Source organism: Pongo pygmaeus, chromosome 9, assembly GCF_028885625.2.
Source record: "Pongo pygmaeus isolate AG05252 chromosome 9, NHGRI_mPonPyg2-v2.0_pri, whole genome shotgun sequence".
NCBI lineage: Eukaryota > Metazoa > Chordata > Mammalia > Primates > Hominidae > Pongo > Pongo pygmaeus.
The window spans coordinates 57,565,714-57,580,297 of NC_072382.2; the positions used below are offsets into that span (position 1 = coordinate 57,565,714).

A 14,584-nucleotide genomic window follows, 5' to 3' on the forward strand; every position below is an offset into this window, starting at 1 on the left:
TCGTGATGAGCCTGGCCAACATGGTGATCCCCCGTCTCTACTAAAAATACAAAATTAGGTGGGCATGGTGGTGCATGCCTGTAGTCCCAGCTATTTGGGAGGCTGAGGCAGGAAAATCACTTGAACCCAAGAGGCAGAGGTTGCAGTGAGCTGAGATTGTACCATTGCACTCCAGCCTGGGCGACAAGAGTGAAACTCCGTTCTCAAAAGAAACCTGCAATCTGTGACTTGTGAGTTAAGCCCTGTTAAAGCTTTTAGTAGTCAAGCCTAAAGGATTACTTATTGAAGCTGATAATTTCTTTTTTTTTTTTGAGATGGAGTCTCGCTCTGTCGCCCAGGCTGGAGTGCAGTGACACGATCTTGGCTCACTGCAATCTCTGCCTCCTGGGTTCAAGCGATTCTCCTGCCTCAGCCTCCTGAGTAGCTAGGATTATAAGCATGTGCCACCATGCCCGGCTGGTTTTTGTATTTTTAGTAGAGACGGGGTTTCACCATTTTGGCCAGGCTGGTCTCAAACTCCTGACCTCAGGTGATCTGCCCGCCTTGGCCTCCCAAAGTGCTGGGATTACAGGCCACCAAGCCCGGCCAAAGTTAATAATTTCTTGCTTGCATGTCACTTTTATTGCTATTGGGTTACTTATTCTTCTTAACACTAAAAGACAGTGTATGAGGCCTGTTTATTGTCCTTTAGTCCTCATTGTTGAATGAATTTAAATTGAGTCACTGGCCATGTTCAGTGTAATGTTCTTTCTCTTACCGTACAGGGCATTGCAGACAGGCTTGTCCTCTTAGACCTCTCAGAAGGGACTAAAGGAGCCACAATGGACCTTGAAATCTTCAACCTTCCTAATGTGGAGATCAGCAAAGGTCTGTTTATTCTGCTTAAAGATGGTTGTCTTATTAGATCTTCATTTTTGACTCCTAGAATGTTAATGCTGAAAGATCACCTTGTCCAAGTCTCTCATTTTACATGTTGGGAAACTAAGATTGAAATAAGTTAAATGACTTACCCAAGGAGTCATTCAGGGATTTTAACTGATTATATTAATAGGAATCAAATGAGCAAATAATTCAGATTTATTCAGATTGGTCAGAAGGAGTTACTCTTTGTTTTTGACTTATACCTCAAAATAAATTTATCTCTGATTGCCTCTCTTCTTAGAACATATTGGTTAAGGGCATTGGCTTTAGAGTTCCACAGATAGAAGTTTCTATCCCTGCTCTGCCATGATAGTGCTGACATTTGTCAGATTATATAATCTCTCAAATTTCAGTTTTTTCATCTATAAAGTAGAAATAATACCTACCTCTTGGTATATAGCAAAGTACTAAACCAAGAATAAGAAAAAAAAATTTAGCTGGGTGTGGTGGCTGATGACTGTAGTCCCAGCTACGTGGGAGGCTGAGGCAGAAGGATTACTTGAGCCCAGGTGTTCAAGGCTGCAGTGCACTAAGATTGTGACTATGAATAGCCACCACACTCCAGCCTGAGCAACATATCGAGACCCTGTCTCTGACAAAAAAAAAAAAAAGAAAAAGAAAAAAAATTCAGTTTACATTCATTGCACTAAAAATATATTGTTAAAATAAATTTTAATAATAAAAAGATTTTCTATGTCAATAACATTTGAGTGGGCCAGGCGCGGTGGCTCACGCCTGTAATCCCAGCACTTTGGGAGGCCGAGGCGGGCGGATCACAAGGTTGGGAGATCGAGACCATCCTGGCAAACACGGTGAAACCCCATCTCTACTAAAAATACAAAAAAATTAGCCGGGCGCGGTGGCGGGCACCTGTAGTCCCAGCTACTCGGGAGGCTGAGGCAGAAGAGTGGCGTGAACCTGGGAGGCGAAGTTTGCAGTGAGCCAAGATTGCGCCACTGCACTCCAGCCTGGGTGACAGAGCGAGACTCCGTCTCAAAACAAACAAACAAAAAAAAAACATTTGAAATGTTAAATATGTTAAATTTTCTATCTCTGTTTTTTTTTTTTTTTTTTTTTTTTGAGTTGGGGTTTCACTCTGTCACCCAGGCGTGAGTGCAGTGGCATGTTTCTGCTCACTGGAACCCCCACTTCCCCAGCTCAAGTTATCCTTTCACCTCTGCCTCCCAAGTAGCTGGGACTATGTGCATGCACCACCACGCCTGGCTAATTTTTGTATTTTTAGTAGAGATGGGATTTGCCTTATTGCCCAGGCTGGTCTTGAACTCCTGGACTCAAGTGATCTGCCCGTCTCAGCCTCCCAAAGTACTAAGATTACAGTCATGAGCCACCGCACCCTGCCCTATCTCATTTTTTAATTAAAAAATTTGCATGTATTTTATAATGTATGTAACATATTAGTATAGACATATTTATGTAGGTAAACACCATATTTGGGGATGTGGAGTTGAAAGTATTTTACCAAGGATGCATGATCCAAAAAAAAGAAAAAAGGCCACTGAACTAGAATAAACATTTCCTAAAGCCTTTCTACCAAATTATGGGTAAGGTCAGGTTATAGTTGTTTGGCTTTCCTTTGCCTTTCCTTAGGTCCCCTTTATTCCTTGACAATATTTTCCAAATAATATGTAAAGACATACAGTATTACAAGCCTCAATAAACTAAGGAATGGAAGTCAGAAAAGTTGAAATTATACCTATCAGTTGTAAAAGTTAGGTGTAAAAGTTTTAGTAAGCCTTCGGCTGCCTGTAGGATACAATGAGTTCATTTTCCCTCTCTGGGAAGAGTAGCATAGTTGCTTTAAGGATCTTTTTTGTAGGTCTCATGTAGAAGTTCTTTGGGGAACTGGATATTCTCTTGTGCCTGTGATTTTCAGGTACTGAAGTTTTTAAAGGACCTCTTAACTCTTCTAAATCACATTAGGAGACTCTTCAGTATATGGACTCTAGAGGTTGTGAGGCCATGTAGGACTGAAGAAATTGTTTCTTCCTGTGTATCTCATTAACCATCAATAGCTATTGCTTCAGATAATTGAAAGACTAGAATCCTTGGAATGGATGTGTAGTGCATGGTGCTTGCCACCAAGTAGGGAGTCAGTAATTATCTGTTGAATGTTGAATGAGTGTATATCATCTTGGGGTAACTTTCATTCATGTTCCCCTTATTAATTGTGGTTGTACTTTTTTTTTTTTTTTAGAGACAAGGTCTTGCTCTGTGGTCCAAGCTGGAGTGCAGTGGTGCCATCATAGCTCATTGTAACCTCAAACTCCGGGGTTCAAGTGATCCTCCCACCTCAGCCTCCTAAGTAGCTTGGACTACAGGCATGTGCCACCATGCCTGGCTAATTTATTTTCATTTTTGCAGAGACAGGGTCTTGCTATGTTGCCCTGGGTGGTCTTAAACTCCTAGCCTCAAGCAGTCCTCCTGCCTCAGCCTCATAAGTATCTGGGACTACAGGTGCATGTCACCATACCCAGCTTGGTTGTATATTTCTGATAGCATTTAATTTAATTACTATTAGATGAAGTAATTTTATTTATTCGTTTGTTTATTTTTTTTAGACAGTGTCTCACTCTGTTGCCCAGGATGGAGCGCAGTGGCAGAATCATGGCTCACCAAAGCCTTGATCTACCAGGCTCAAGTGATTCTCCTATCTCTGCCTCCCAAGTAGCTGGGACCTCAGTCATGCGCCACCACATCTGACTAATTTTTTTTTTTTTAGACAGAGTCTTGCACTTTCACCCAGGCTGGAGTGCAGTGGCGCAATCTCGGCTCACTGCAAGCTCCACCTCCCGGGTTCACACCATTCTCCCGCCTCAGCCTCCCGAGTAGCTGGGACTACAGGTGCCCGCCACCACGCCCAGCTAATTTTTTGTATTTTTAGTAGAGATGGGGTTTCACCATGTTAGCCAGAATGGTCTTGATCTCCTGACCTCGATCCTCTCCTCAGCCTCCCAAAGTGCTGGGATTACAGGCGTGAGCCACCATGCCCGGCCCTAATTTTTTCATTTTTTGTAGAGACGGGGTCCCACTATGTTGCCAAGGTTGGTCTTGAACTCCTGGGTTCAAGCCGTCCTCTCTCCTCGGCCTCCCAAAATGCTGGGATTACAGGCATGAGCCACTGCACCCATCCTTAGATGAAGTAATTTTAAATGTAATGTTAACTGACTTCTCATGAATATATTCTGTGATATGGAGAAGTACATTAATAATTTGGGGAATTAAAGCTCATTTGGAAATTTTAGTAATGCCCCATTGTAACACACATAGATGATTGCAGCTGACTGATCATTTGATGTCTTTTTTAATAGCTACTATAACATTTTGGGGAGGGATATACATATATACATATAAGCATGAAAATTTACATACCGATACATACATACATACATACATACATACACAGTTATGCTTGTGTATATACCGACAATCTAGAGAAATACTAACAAACTATTAAGATGTTGGGCGTGGTGTCCCATGCCTGTAATCCCAGCACTTTGAGAGGCCGATGCAGGTGGATCACCTGAGGTCAGGAGTTCAGGACCAGCCTGGCCAACATGGTGGAAACCCATCTCTACTAAAACTACAAAAAATTATTCAGGCATGTTGGCGGGTACTTGTAATCCCAGCTACTCAGGAGGCTGAGGCAGGAAGATCGCTTGAACCTGGTAGGCGGAGGTTGCAGTGAGCTGAGATTATGCCATTGTACTCCAGCCTGGGCAACAAGAGTAAAAACTCTGTCTCAAAAAAAAAAAAAAAAAAAAAAAAATGGCCAGGCATACACCTGTAATCCCAGCACTTTGGGAGGCCAACGTGGGAGGATCACCTGAGGTCAGGAGTTCGAGACCAGCCTGACCAACATGGAGAAACCCCATCTCTACTAAAAATACAAAAATTAGCCAGATGTGGTGGTGCATGCCTATAATCCCAGCTACTCAGGAGGCTGAGGCGGGAGAATTGCTTGAACCTTGGAGGAAGGGGTTGCAGTGAGCCGAGATCGTGCCATTGCACTCCATCCTGGGGGCAACAAGAGCGAAACTCCGTCTCAAAAAAAAAAGAAACTATGAAGAGTAGTTGCTTCAGGAGTCAGACCGAGGGAATTGATTTTGCACATGTTTTTTGCATATAATAGTATATATATTTAAATCCTTTTATCTTTTTACTGTGCTCAAATACACATAACATAAAATTTACCATTGGTGACTTTAGGTACTCATTCACAATGTTGTGCAACTATCACCACTAATTTCCAGCATTTTCACCACCCCAAAAGGAAGCTCTGTACACATTGAGCAATTACTCTCCATTTTCCCTTCTCCCGGCTTCTGGCAACTACTAATCTGTCTGTTCTGTGGATTTTCCTCTACTAGCTATTTTATATAAATGGAATCATATAGTATGTGACTTTTGTGTCACTTCACATAATGTTTTCAAGGTACATCCATATTGTGGCACTTGTCAGTGCATCATTCATTTTTGTGGCTAATGTTTCTTGGTATGGATATAGCACATTTTATTTATCCATTTATCAGTTAATGGACATCGGGTTGCACTTTTTCACTATTGTAACTAGTGCTACTATGAACATTCATGTACCAGTTTTTTTAATACCTCTTTTTGGTTCTTTTGGATGTATATCCAAAAGTGAAATTGCTGGATTATATGGTAATTTGATCTTTAACTTATTAAGGAATTAATTCTACACTTTTGAAGATGTTTATTAACAGTACATATAGCTCTAAGTAACTCTATTTCTTTGAAAAGGTTCTACATAATATTCCGTCATATGAATGACTGTATTTTCTTTTTTCTTTTTTTTTTTTTTTTTTTTTGAGACATAGTCTTGCTCTGATGCACAGGCTGGAGTGCAGTGGCACAATCGTAGCCCACTGCAACCTCCGCTTCCTGGGTTCAGGCTATTCTCCTGCCTCAGCTTCCCAAGTAACTGGGATTACGGGAGCACACCACCAAGCCTGGCTAATTTTTTTTTTTTTTTTTGAGATGGAACCTCACTCTGTCACCCAGGCTGGAGTGCAATGGCGCTATCTCGGCTCACTGCAACCTCTGTCTTCTGGGTTCAAGTGATTCTCCTGCCTCAGCCTCCCGAGTAGCTGGGACTATAGGTGCATGCCACCACGCCTGGCTAACTTTTTGTATTTTTAGTAGAGACGGGGTTTCACCATGTGTTAGCCAGGATGGTCTCGATCTGCTGACCTCGTGATCCACCCGCCTTGGCCTCCCAAAGTGCTGGGATTACACGTGTGAGCCACCACGCCAAGCCTAATTTTTTTTTTTCTTTTTGAGACCAAGTCTCACTCATTCAGGCTGGAGTGCAGTGGTGCAGTCTTGGCTCCCTGCAAACTTCACCTCCTGGGTTCAAGCAGTTCTCTTGCCCCAGCCTCCCAAATAGCTGGGATTACAGGTGTGCACCACCACACCTGGCTAATTTTATATTTTTAGTAGAGACAGGGTTTCACCGTGTTGGTCAGGCTGGTCTTAAACTCCCGACCTTAGGTGATCCACCCACCTCAGCCTCCCAAAGTGCTGTGATTACAGGCGTGAGCCACCGTGCCTGGCCTAATTTTTTTATTTTTATTTTTATTTTTTGAGAGTGCAGTGGTGCCATCTTGGCTCACTGCCACCTCCGCCTCCTGGGTTCAGGTGATTCTCCTGCCTCGGCCTCCTGAGTAGCTGGGAGTACTGGTGCACACCACCACACCTGACTAATTTTTGTATTTTTAGTAGAGACGGGGTTTCACCATGTTGTCCAGGCTGGTCTCAAACTCCTGGCCTCAAGTGATCCACCTGCCTTGGCCTCCCAAAGTGCTGGGATGACAGGTGTGAGCCACCACACCCGGCCTAATTTTTGTATTTTTAGTAGAGATGGGGTTTCACCATGTTGGCCAGGCTGGTCTTGAACTCCTGACCTCAAGTGATCCATCCACCTTGGCCTCCCAAAGTGCTGGGATTATAGGCGTGAGCCACCGCACCCAGCCTTCAGGAAGATTTTTAATAGCTATCATCTTAGCACAGTTTTCTAGATTAAGGGTCATTATCATTAGTATGAGAGAATACACATTTCTAAAATTTTGGGTCATATTAAAAAATAATTTGAAAAGAGTATATTCAATAATTTTTAGTACCATAAGAATGGCTTAATGATACACCCGATAAATGAAAATATGTGTAGTGTCTTCAGTATATTCAGACTGATAGAGTAGCTAGAATATTTCAGTAGGTCTCCACGGTATTTACACATCATTATTTGATACAGAGTTACCTGGTCTTTCAGTATTTTAAATAATCAGCAGTGTTTTAAAATGAGTTCATATTTCATTCATCATAACGTTGGCCTCATAATCCGAGAACAGTAGTATATTAAAGCATGAAATATTATTTACTGGGTCTTTTGACATACTTGATTTGATCATCTCTTAGTATAGCTGTGACCAGCCTTTGGTTTAGGTTGTAGACCTTGGCTTAGCGGGAAGGATATAGTTTTTTCTGCGCTACCTATAGAAATGGGAAAGAGGTGAGAGGCTTGTGTCCTGGTAATACAGATGCTGACTGAGTTCTTGGCATGGGAGGAAACTTAGCATTATGCTAATGTCTAAGTGGGACAACTCATATTTGAACCAGGCAGTCTCATTCTGAAGCTCTCCTTACTAACCCTTGTACTACATTGTGTGATATATATAGTAGGGACAATATCATGTTCACTTTTGTGTTCTTAGGACCTAACACATTACCTGTGACATAACAGGACCTTAGTAGGGGTTTGTTGAATTCATTATTGTCAAATGAACTTTTATCCTGATCCTCTTTTTTTTTTTTTTTTTTTTTTGTGACGGAGTCTCGCTCAGTTGCCCAGGCTGTGGTGCAGTAGCGCGATCTCAGCTCACTACAACCTCCTCCTCCCAGGTTCAAGCGATTCTCTTGCTTCAGCTTCCTGAGTAGCTGGGATTACAGGCATGTGTCACCACGCTCAGCTAATTTCTTTTATTTTTAGTAGAGACAGGGTTTCACCATCTTAGCCAGGCTGGTCTTGAACTCCTGACCTCGTGATCTGCCCTCGGCCTCCCAAAGTGCTGGGATTACATGCGTGAACCACTGCACCCGGCCTATCCTGATCCTTAACCTTGTAATTTATAGCTTTAATAATCATGCTTAAAGTTCTTTCTAATTCTCTTTATAACTGTATAGTCTTCTTCCCTTATTAAATCATCAACTTGTAAGGGAAGACTTGAAGAGTCAAAGATTTTGAGTGCCAGGTACAAGGAACTTAGTTGCCTGTGGAGCAATGCTAACCAAACCTGGCTGTGCATCAGAATCATCTGGGGGTTTGCATTCTGGAAGCTATTTCCCCTTATATATTTAAGTAAAATCTTCAGAACATGGGCTAATCTGCATTTTTATTAAGCTTCTCAGGTTAGGCTTAGGCACCTAGCCTAGCATTTAAGAACTGCTGCAAGAGATTGATAGAAATGGAAGACTCTATTTGGTCAGAAGCAGCTTAAAGTTTAGATAAAAAGACACATGCAATATGTAAACAGTCATTCATGACAAGAGAGTGAGGAGGCGCTATGTGATTAATACCAAGAGAGTGGTCCAGACAGTGAGGACTCGAAGTTGGGCGGAGACAGAGATTGCTTTCAGCTGATTAGGATTGAGACAGTTGCTGGTTCTTCCGGGATTGGAGAGATTTGGACTGGCAGAAAGCTGGGGGAAATGTTCCAATTGCTATGCGACTAGATCTTGGAGGTGGAAAGATGAGTAAGAAACAAATAATCCCTGTTCCCCCAGAGCTTGTAATATGTTTGATGTAGACAGTTAAGCAGATGTTTGTCAAACATGTGGTGAGTGCAGTGAGAATTTGAGCAAAACCCAGTATCAGGAAAATTAGGTAAATATTCTAGGGAATGAGTATAGACCAATTCAGCCTGCATCACAAGTTTATGTAGGAGAATTTAAAGAAATACTGAGCTAGGTGCTGTGGCACACACCTATAGTACCTCCTACTTGGCAGGCTGAGGCTGGAGGATTGTTTGAGCCCAGGGATTTGAATTTAGCCTGGGCAACATAGCAAGACCCCATGTCTAAAAGAAAACTTTAAAATTTAAGAAATACTGGCTTTTAAACTCAAAGGAGGCCGGGCACAGTGGCTCACACCTGTAATTCCAGCACTTTGGGAGGCCAAGGCAGGTGGATCACCTGAGGTCAGAAGTTCGAGACCAGCCTGGCCAACATGGTGAAACCCCATCTCTACTAAAAATCCAAAAATTAGCTGGGAATGATGGTGGGCACCTGTAATCCCAGCTACTCAGGAGCTGAGGCAGGAGAATCACTTGAACCTGGGAGGCAGTGGTTGCAGTGAGCCAAGATGGCACCATTGCACTACAGCCTGGGCAACAAGAGCAAAACTCTATCTCAAAAAAAAAAAATTAAATAAATAAATAAAAAATAAACTCAGAGGAATTGATTGAAAGGCCTGAGAGCTTGATGGGAAAATCTTTGGGAGTAGGAAGCCTTTCTTGTACTTTTGAAATCATATTAGGGGCTGGGCACAGTGGCTTACGCCTGTAATTCCAGCACTTTGGGAGGCCGAGGCAGGCAGACCATCTGAGGTTAGGAGTTCGAGACCAGCCTGGCCAACATGGTGAAACTCCATCTTTACTAAAAATACAAAAATTAGCCGGGCTTAGTGGCAGGCGCCTGTAATCCCAGCTACTAGGGAGGCTGAGTCAGGAGAATCACTTGAAACCAGGAGGCGGAGGTTGCAGTGAGCTGAGATTGCATACCACTGCACTCCAGCCTGGGCAACAGAGTGAGACCCTGTCTCAAAACAAAATAGAAAAGAAATCATATTAGGCAGCCACTACTATGTTTACTCCTAAGTCAACCTTGAAGATGAGGAAGCTAAAGGAGCAAAGAAAAGAAATAATCACAATAGCCTGGGGCCAGATTGTAGAGTTATAAATTGAACTGTCCACTGATATTTCATAATATGGACAGACCACCTAACCTCTCCACATAACAGTTTCCTCATCCTTATGAGGGTGTAGGACTAAGTTTCTAAATGTAGCATAGTGTTTAATAGCACTTTGAAGTCAGACTGCATGGACTTAACCTCTGGCTCTACACTTCAGCTCTGTGACTTTGAGCAGGTTATTTAACTTCTCTGTGCCTCAGATTTCTCATCTGTAAAATACTCCATTGTATATTGTTGATTAGATTAAGCAAATAAATACATGGAGAACTGTTAGAACAGTGTTTGACACATATGGAATTGTTAAGTATATCCCTTCCAGTTCTAATGTCTTCTAATTCTTGAGGTTTTGACTCATCACCAGGTATCCACTGTGAACTCTACAACATAGGAATTACTTAAGAGGACTCATGAAGAATCATAATTAAAATCTAGGACTTAGTGTTTAGATCTACCATCACTATAACTGTATCAGATTAGGAAGTAAAATTAGATAATGCATCTCCCAGTGGACACATTGCACAAGTGTTTCCTTCTGAAACTTGTCTAGAAAGACGGCCTTAGCCAGGTGCAGTGGCTCACGCCTGTAATCCCAGCACTTTGGGAGGCCGAGGTGGGTGGATCACCTGAGGTTGGGAGTTCGAGACCAACCTCACCAACATGTAGAAACCCTGTCTCTACTAAAAATACAAAATTAGCTGGGTGTGGTGGCATATGCCTGTAATTCCAGCTACTTGCGAGGCTGAGACAGGAGAATCACTTGAACCCAGGAGGCAGAGGTTGTGGTGAGCCAAGATCGCACCATTGGACTTCAGCCTGGGGCAACAAGAGCGAAACTCCATTTCAAAAAAAAAGAAAGATGGCCTTAGAGGCTTAATTAAGAATATAAACCATGGAGTCTACTCTCTCCCTGGGAGGCTAATATTCATTTGTAAATATTGACTGGACTGATGCCATTCTAATTACTTTATTATGGTTCTCTTATTTCTGATGTTGGTAACATCTCACCACGGTTTGGGCATGTACTTACTGTAAAACACACTGTGCAATGGAGAGTAATATAGTTGTAACAGCATAACGTGTGCTGGAGGGTCAAAGGTGCTCTGGAGTCAGAGTGAACTCCATAGACTAGCTTTTCCTAAGTCATAACAGTTGATTACCTGTAGTTCCCACGGAAAGAAGTAGTTACCCAAGGACAGCTGGGCTTCCGTATAAGAAAAGTCAGTTTAAAATGATCCAAGAGGCAGGTGTGGTAAAGTCTCAACTTCTCAGGAGGCGGAAGCAGGAGGAGTACTTGAGCCCAGGAGTTTGAGTCCAGCCTGGGCAATATAGTGAGACCTTGTCTTTTTATTTAAAAAAAAGCCAAGATATTTAATTTAGAGATTTTTGAACCACTCTTTAGAGTAGAATCCTTAATAAGTAAAACAGATTTTTAAAAAGCACCACTACTGTGCTTGGATAGGCCAAAGTAAGTGGCCTGGAGCTATGCTTACCAGCCTTCTTCCTACTTATTTCCACTCCTCCCTGATGGCCTCTGAGTTTATTTCAAGGAACTTTAGGGCGCCTAAGCTCACAGTTTAGGAATCAATGGTGTAATTGATGGTAGGTTCATTTTGCCTATAGCATAATATTTATTTTCCTTTAAAAATTGTAACTTATATAAAAAACTCAGTTCTTGTTTGTTGGTTTTAGATCCCATAATTTATTTTGATTATTACTATTGCTGTCCTCCCCACTGGGGATACACTCTTTTTTATTGAGACAGAGTCTCACTCTGTCGCTAGACTCTGGAGTGCAATGGCGAGATCTCAGCTCACTGAACCTCCGCCTCCTGAGTTCAACTGAATCTCTGCCTCAGCCTCCTGAGTATCTGAGACTACAGTCACACACTACCATGCCTGGCTAATTTTTATATTTTAGTAGAGACAGGGTTTCACCATGTTGGGCAGGCTGGTCTTGAACTCTTGGCCTCAAGAGATCCACCAGCCTCAGCCTCCCAAAGTGCTGGGATTACAGGCATGAGCCACCACACCCAGCCAACACTTACTCTTAATCCAATTTTTGGAAGCAAACCTCTGCATTTTGTATGCTTTTGTGGATCTGGGGTTGATTTATGAGGAGGCGTGCCTAAAAGCTCTCTTACTTGTTGAAAACAGCAATCTTTTAATCGTGAACTAGAACTTGATTAAAGCCTGTATCTTCAGCTCAGACTGTTTCTTTTCATTCACTAGATTTGTCTGCCTCTGCTCATTCCAAGGTGGTGATCTTCACAGTCAACTCTTTGGGTAGTTCTCAGTCGTACCTTGATGTGGTACAGAGCAATGTGGATATGTTCAGAGCCCTTGTCCCAGCTCTGGGACATTATAGTCAACACAGTGTCCTGCTCGTTGCATCTCAACCAGGTAAAATGCTTTATTTTAAATTAAGTTGATGTTCCGGTACGTCAGTAGAATTGCCATTACTGATAAAAACCATAAAACTTTAGGGCCGGGCACAGTGGCTCACACCAGTAATCCCAACACTGGGAGTCTGAGGCGGGCGGATCACCTGAGGTCAGGAGCTCCAGACCATCCTGACCAACATGGTGAAACCCCGTCTCTACCAAAAATTCAAAAGTTAGCCGGGCATGGTGGCGGGTGCCTGTAATCCCGGCTACTTGGAAGGCTGAGGCGGGAGAATTGCTTGAACCCCGGAGGTGGTGGTTGCAGTGAGGCCAAGATGGCGTCACTGAACCCCAGTCTGGCCGACAGAGCGAGACTCTGTCTCAAGAAAAACAAAAACAAAATAAAAAACAAAATAAAAAAACCCTTTAAATTATAAAGAGATGGCTAGAATATTCAGCAAAATTGCCTATATAATAAACAGTGTAATATTCTGGCAACCAGTTACTTGTTATGACTAACATTATCTAGAAGGTTCCAGCGTACAATTTTTTAATGAAATATGATATTATGTTCTAGGTTCTAAGCCATACCTTCCTCAGTGAGAAGATGTTTAAACTCCCAAGAGAAAAATGCAATGACTTATATGCATGATATTTTGTTAATTCTGAAGTATCAAAAATGTTAGCATGCCAGAGTGCATTTTTAACATTTTGTATTTTGCAGGTTGTTTTGGAACTGTCATACTCAAAAATAGAAATATTTTCAAAGAGTTAGTTTGTACTGGACTCAAACTGGTGAACAAATTTTTTTTAAATGTTCCCAATGTAGGGGTATTGCATGCATTTCACTTGTTTTTTTGTAGTAATTTGTTGAGGGACATTGATCTCTTTAATTCTCGACATCCTTTTGGAATGTAAGAAAAAAGTAGTTGTGTTTTCATTCATAATGCTACACTGAATCATGGTGGCATATGAATCAGTATTTTAATTTAAAGATAGAAATTCAGTTTAAGATAGATGTAAAAGAAAACTCGATCAATAAGAAGAAATTATTTTTTAGTTTTTTGTACCAGTTTTATCCTCACTTAACTGTTCTAGGAATTATCTATTTTCTACCCCTGACAATTTATATTTAACAATAAAATTTGGCCAGGCACGGTGGCTCACGCCTGTAATCACAGCACTTTGGGAGGCCAAGGCAGGTGGATCACCTGAGGTCAGGAGTTTGAGACCAGCCTGGCCAACATGGTGAAACCCTGTCTCTATTAAAAATACAAAAAATAGCCGAGTGTGGTGGTGCACACCTGTAATCCCAGCTACTAGGGAGATTGAGGTAGTAGGAGAATCCCTTGAACCTGGGAGGCAGAGGTTGCAGTGAGCCCAGGTCATGCCACTGCACTCCAGCCTGGGGGACAGAGCAAGACTCCATCTCAAAAAACAAACAAACAAACAAACAAAAAACACAGTACAATGTATCTTGTTGAAACCTTGTTAGTGTTTCTAATGTACATTAAAAATATGTTATGGGCTGGGCGCGGTGGCTCACGCCTGTAATCCCAGCACTTTGGTAGGCCGAGGCAAGTGGATCATGAGGTCAAGAGATCGAGACCATCCTGGCCAACATGGTGAAACCCCTTCTCTACCAAAAATACAGAAATTAACTGGGCATGGTGGCAGGTGCCTATAGTCCCAACTACTTGGGAGGCTGAGGCAGGAGAATCGCTGGAACCCAGGAGGCAGAGGTTGCAGTGAGCCAAGATCATGCCACTGCACTCCAGCCTGGGCAACAGAGCGACACTCCATCTCAAAAAAAAAAAAAAAAAAATATATATATATATATATATATATACACACACATACATATATACACACATATATACGTATATATATACACACATACACATATATACACATATACGTATCTATACGTGTGTGTGTGTGTGTGTGTGTGTGTATATATATATACACATATAATGCCTCAGTGCATTGAGGACCTAATATACTTATTAAAATAATAAATATTTGTGAGCTAGGCTAGAAGTATATATTTTTTAACCTTTACATTTTTTACCTTGTATGCAATATTTAGTGGAAATCATGACCTATGTAACATGGAAACTGAGTACATTTCCTGCAAATCGAGTGATTGGAATTGGATGTAATCTGGATTCACAGAGATTACAGTATATTATTACAAATGTTTTGAAGGCACAGACTTCAGGCAAAGAAATATGGGTTATTGGCGAGCAAGGAGAAGACAAAGGTAAGAAGTACAT

The 14,584-nt window shown here is 41.9% G+C and overlaps 1 protein-coding gene across 8 annotated transcripts in view; it reads left to right on the forward strand.

Moving 5' to 3' along the window:
* UEVLD (UEV and lactate/malate dehyrogenase domains) overlaps positions 1–14,584 on the forward strand; it is a 59,315-nt gene that overhangs the window by 29,759 nt on the left and 14,972 nt on the right. For all 8 annotated transcript variants that reach the window (XM_054437770.2, XM_054437767.2, XM_054437768.2 and 5 more), the window contains 3 exons: positions 765–867; positions 12,157–12,327; positions 14,398–14,571. In XM_054437770.2, coding sequence (XP_054293745.2) covers positions 765–867; positions 12,157–12,327; positions 14,398–14,571 — 448 coding nt within the window. The remainder of the gene's footprint in view (positions 1–764; positions 868–12,156; positions 12,328–14,397; positions 14,572–14,584) is intronic.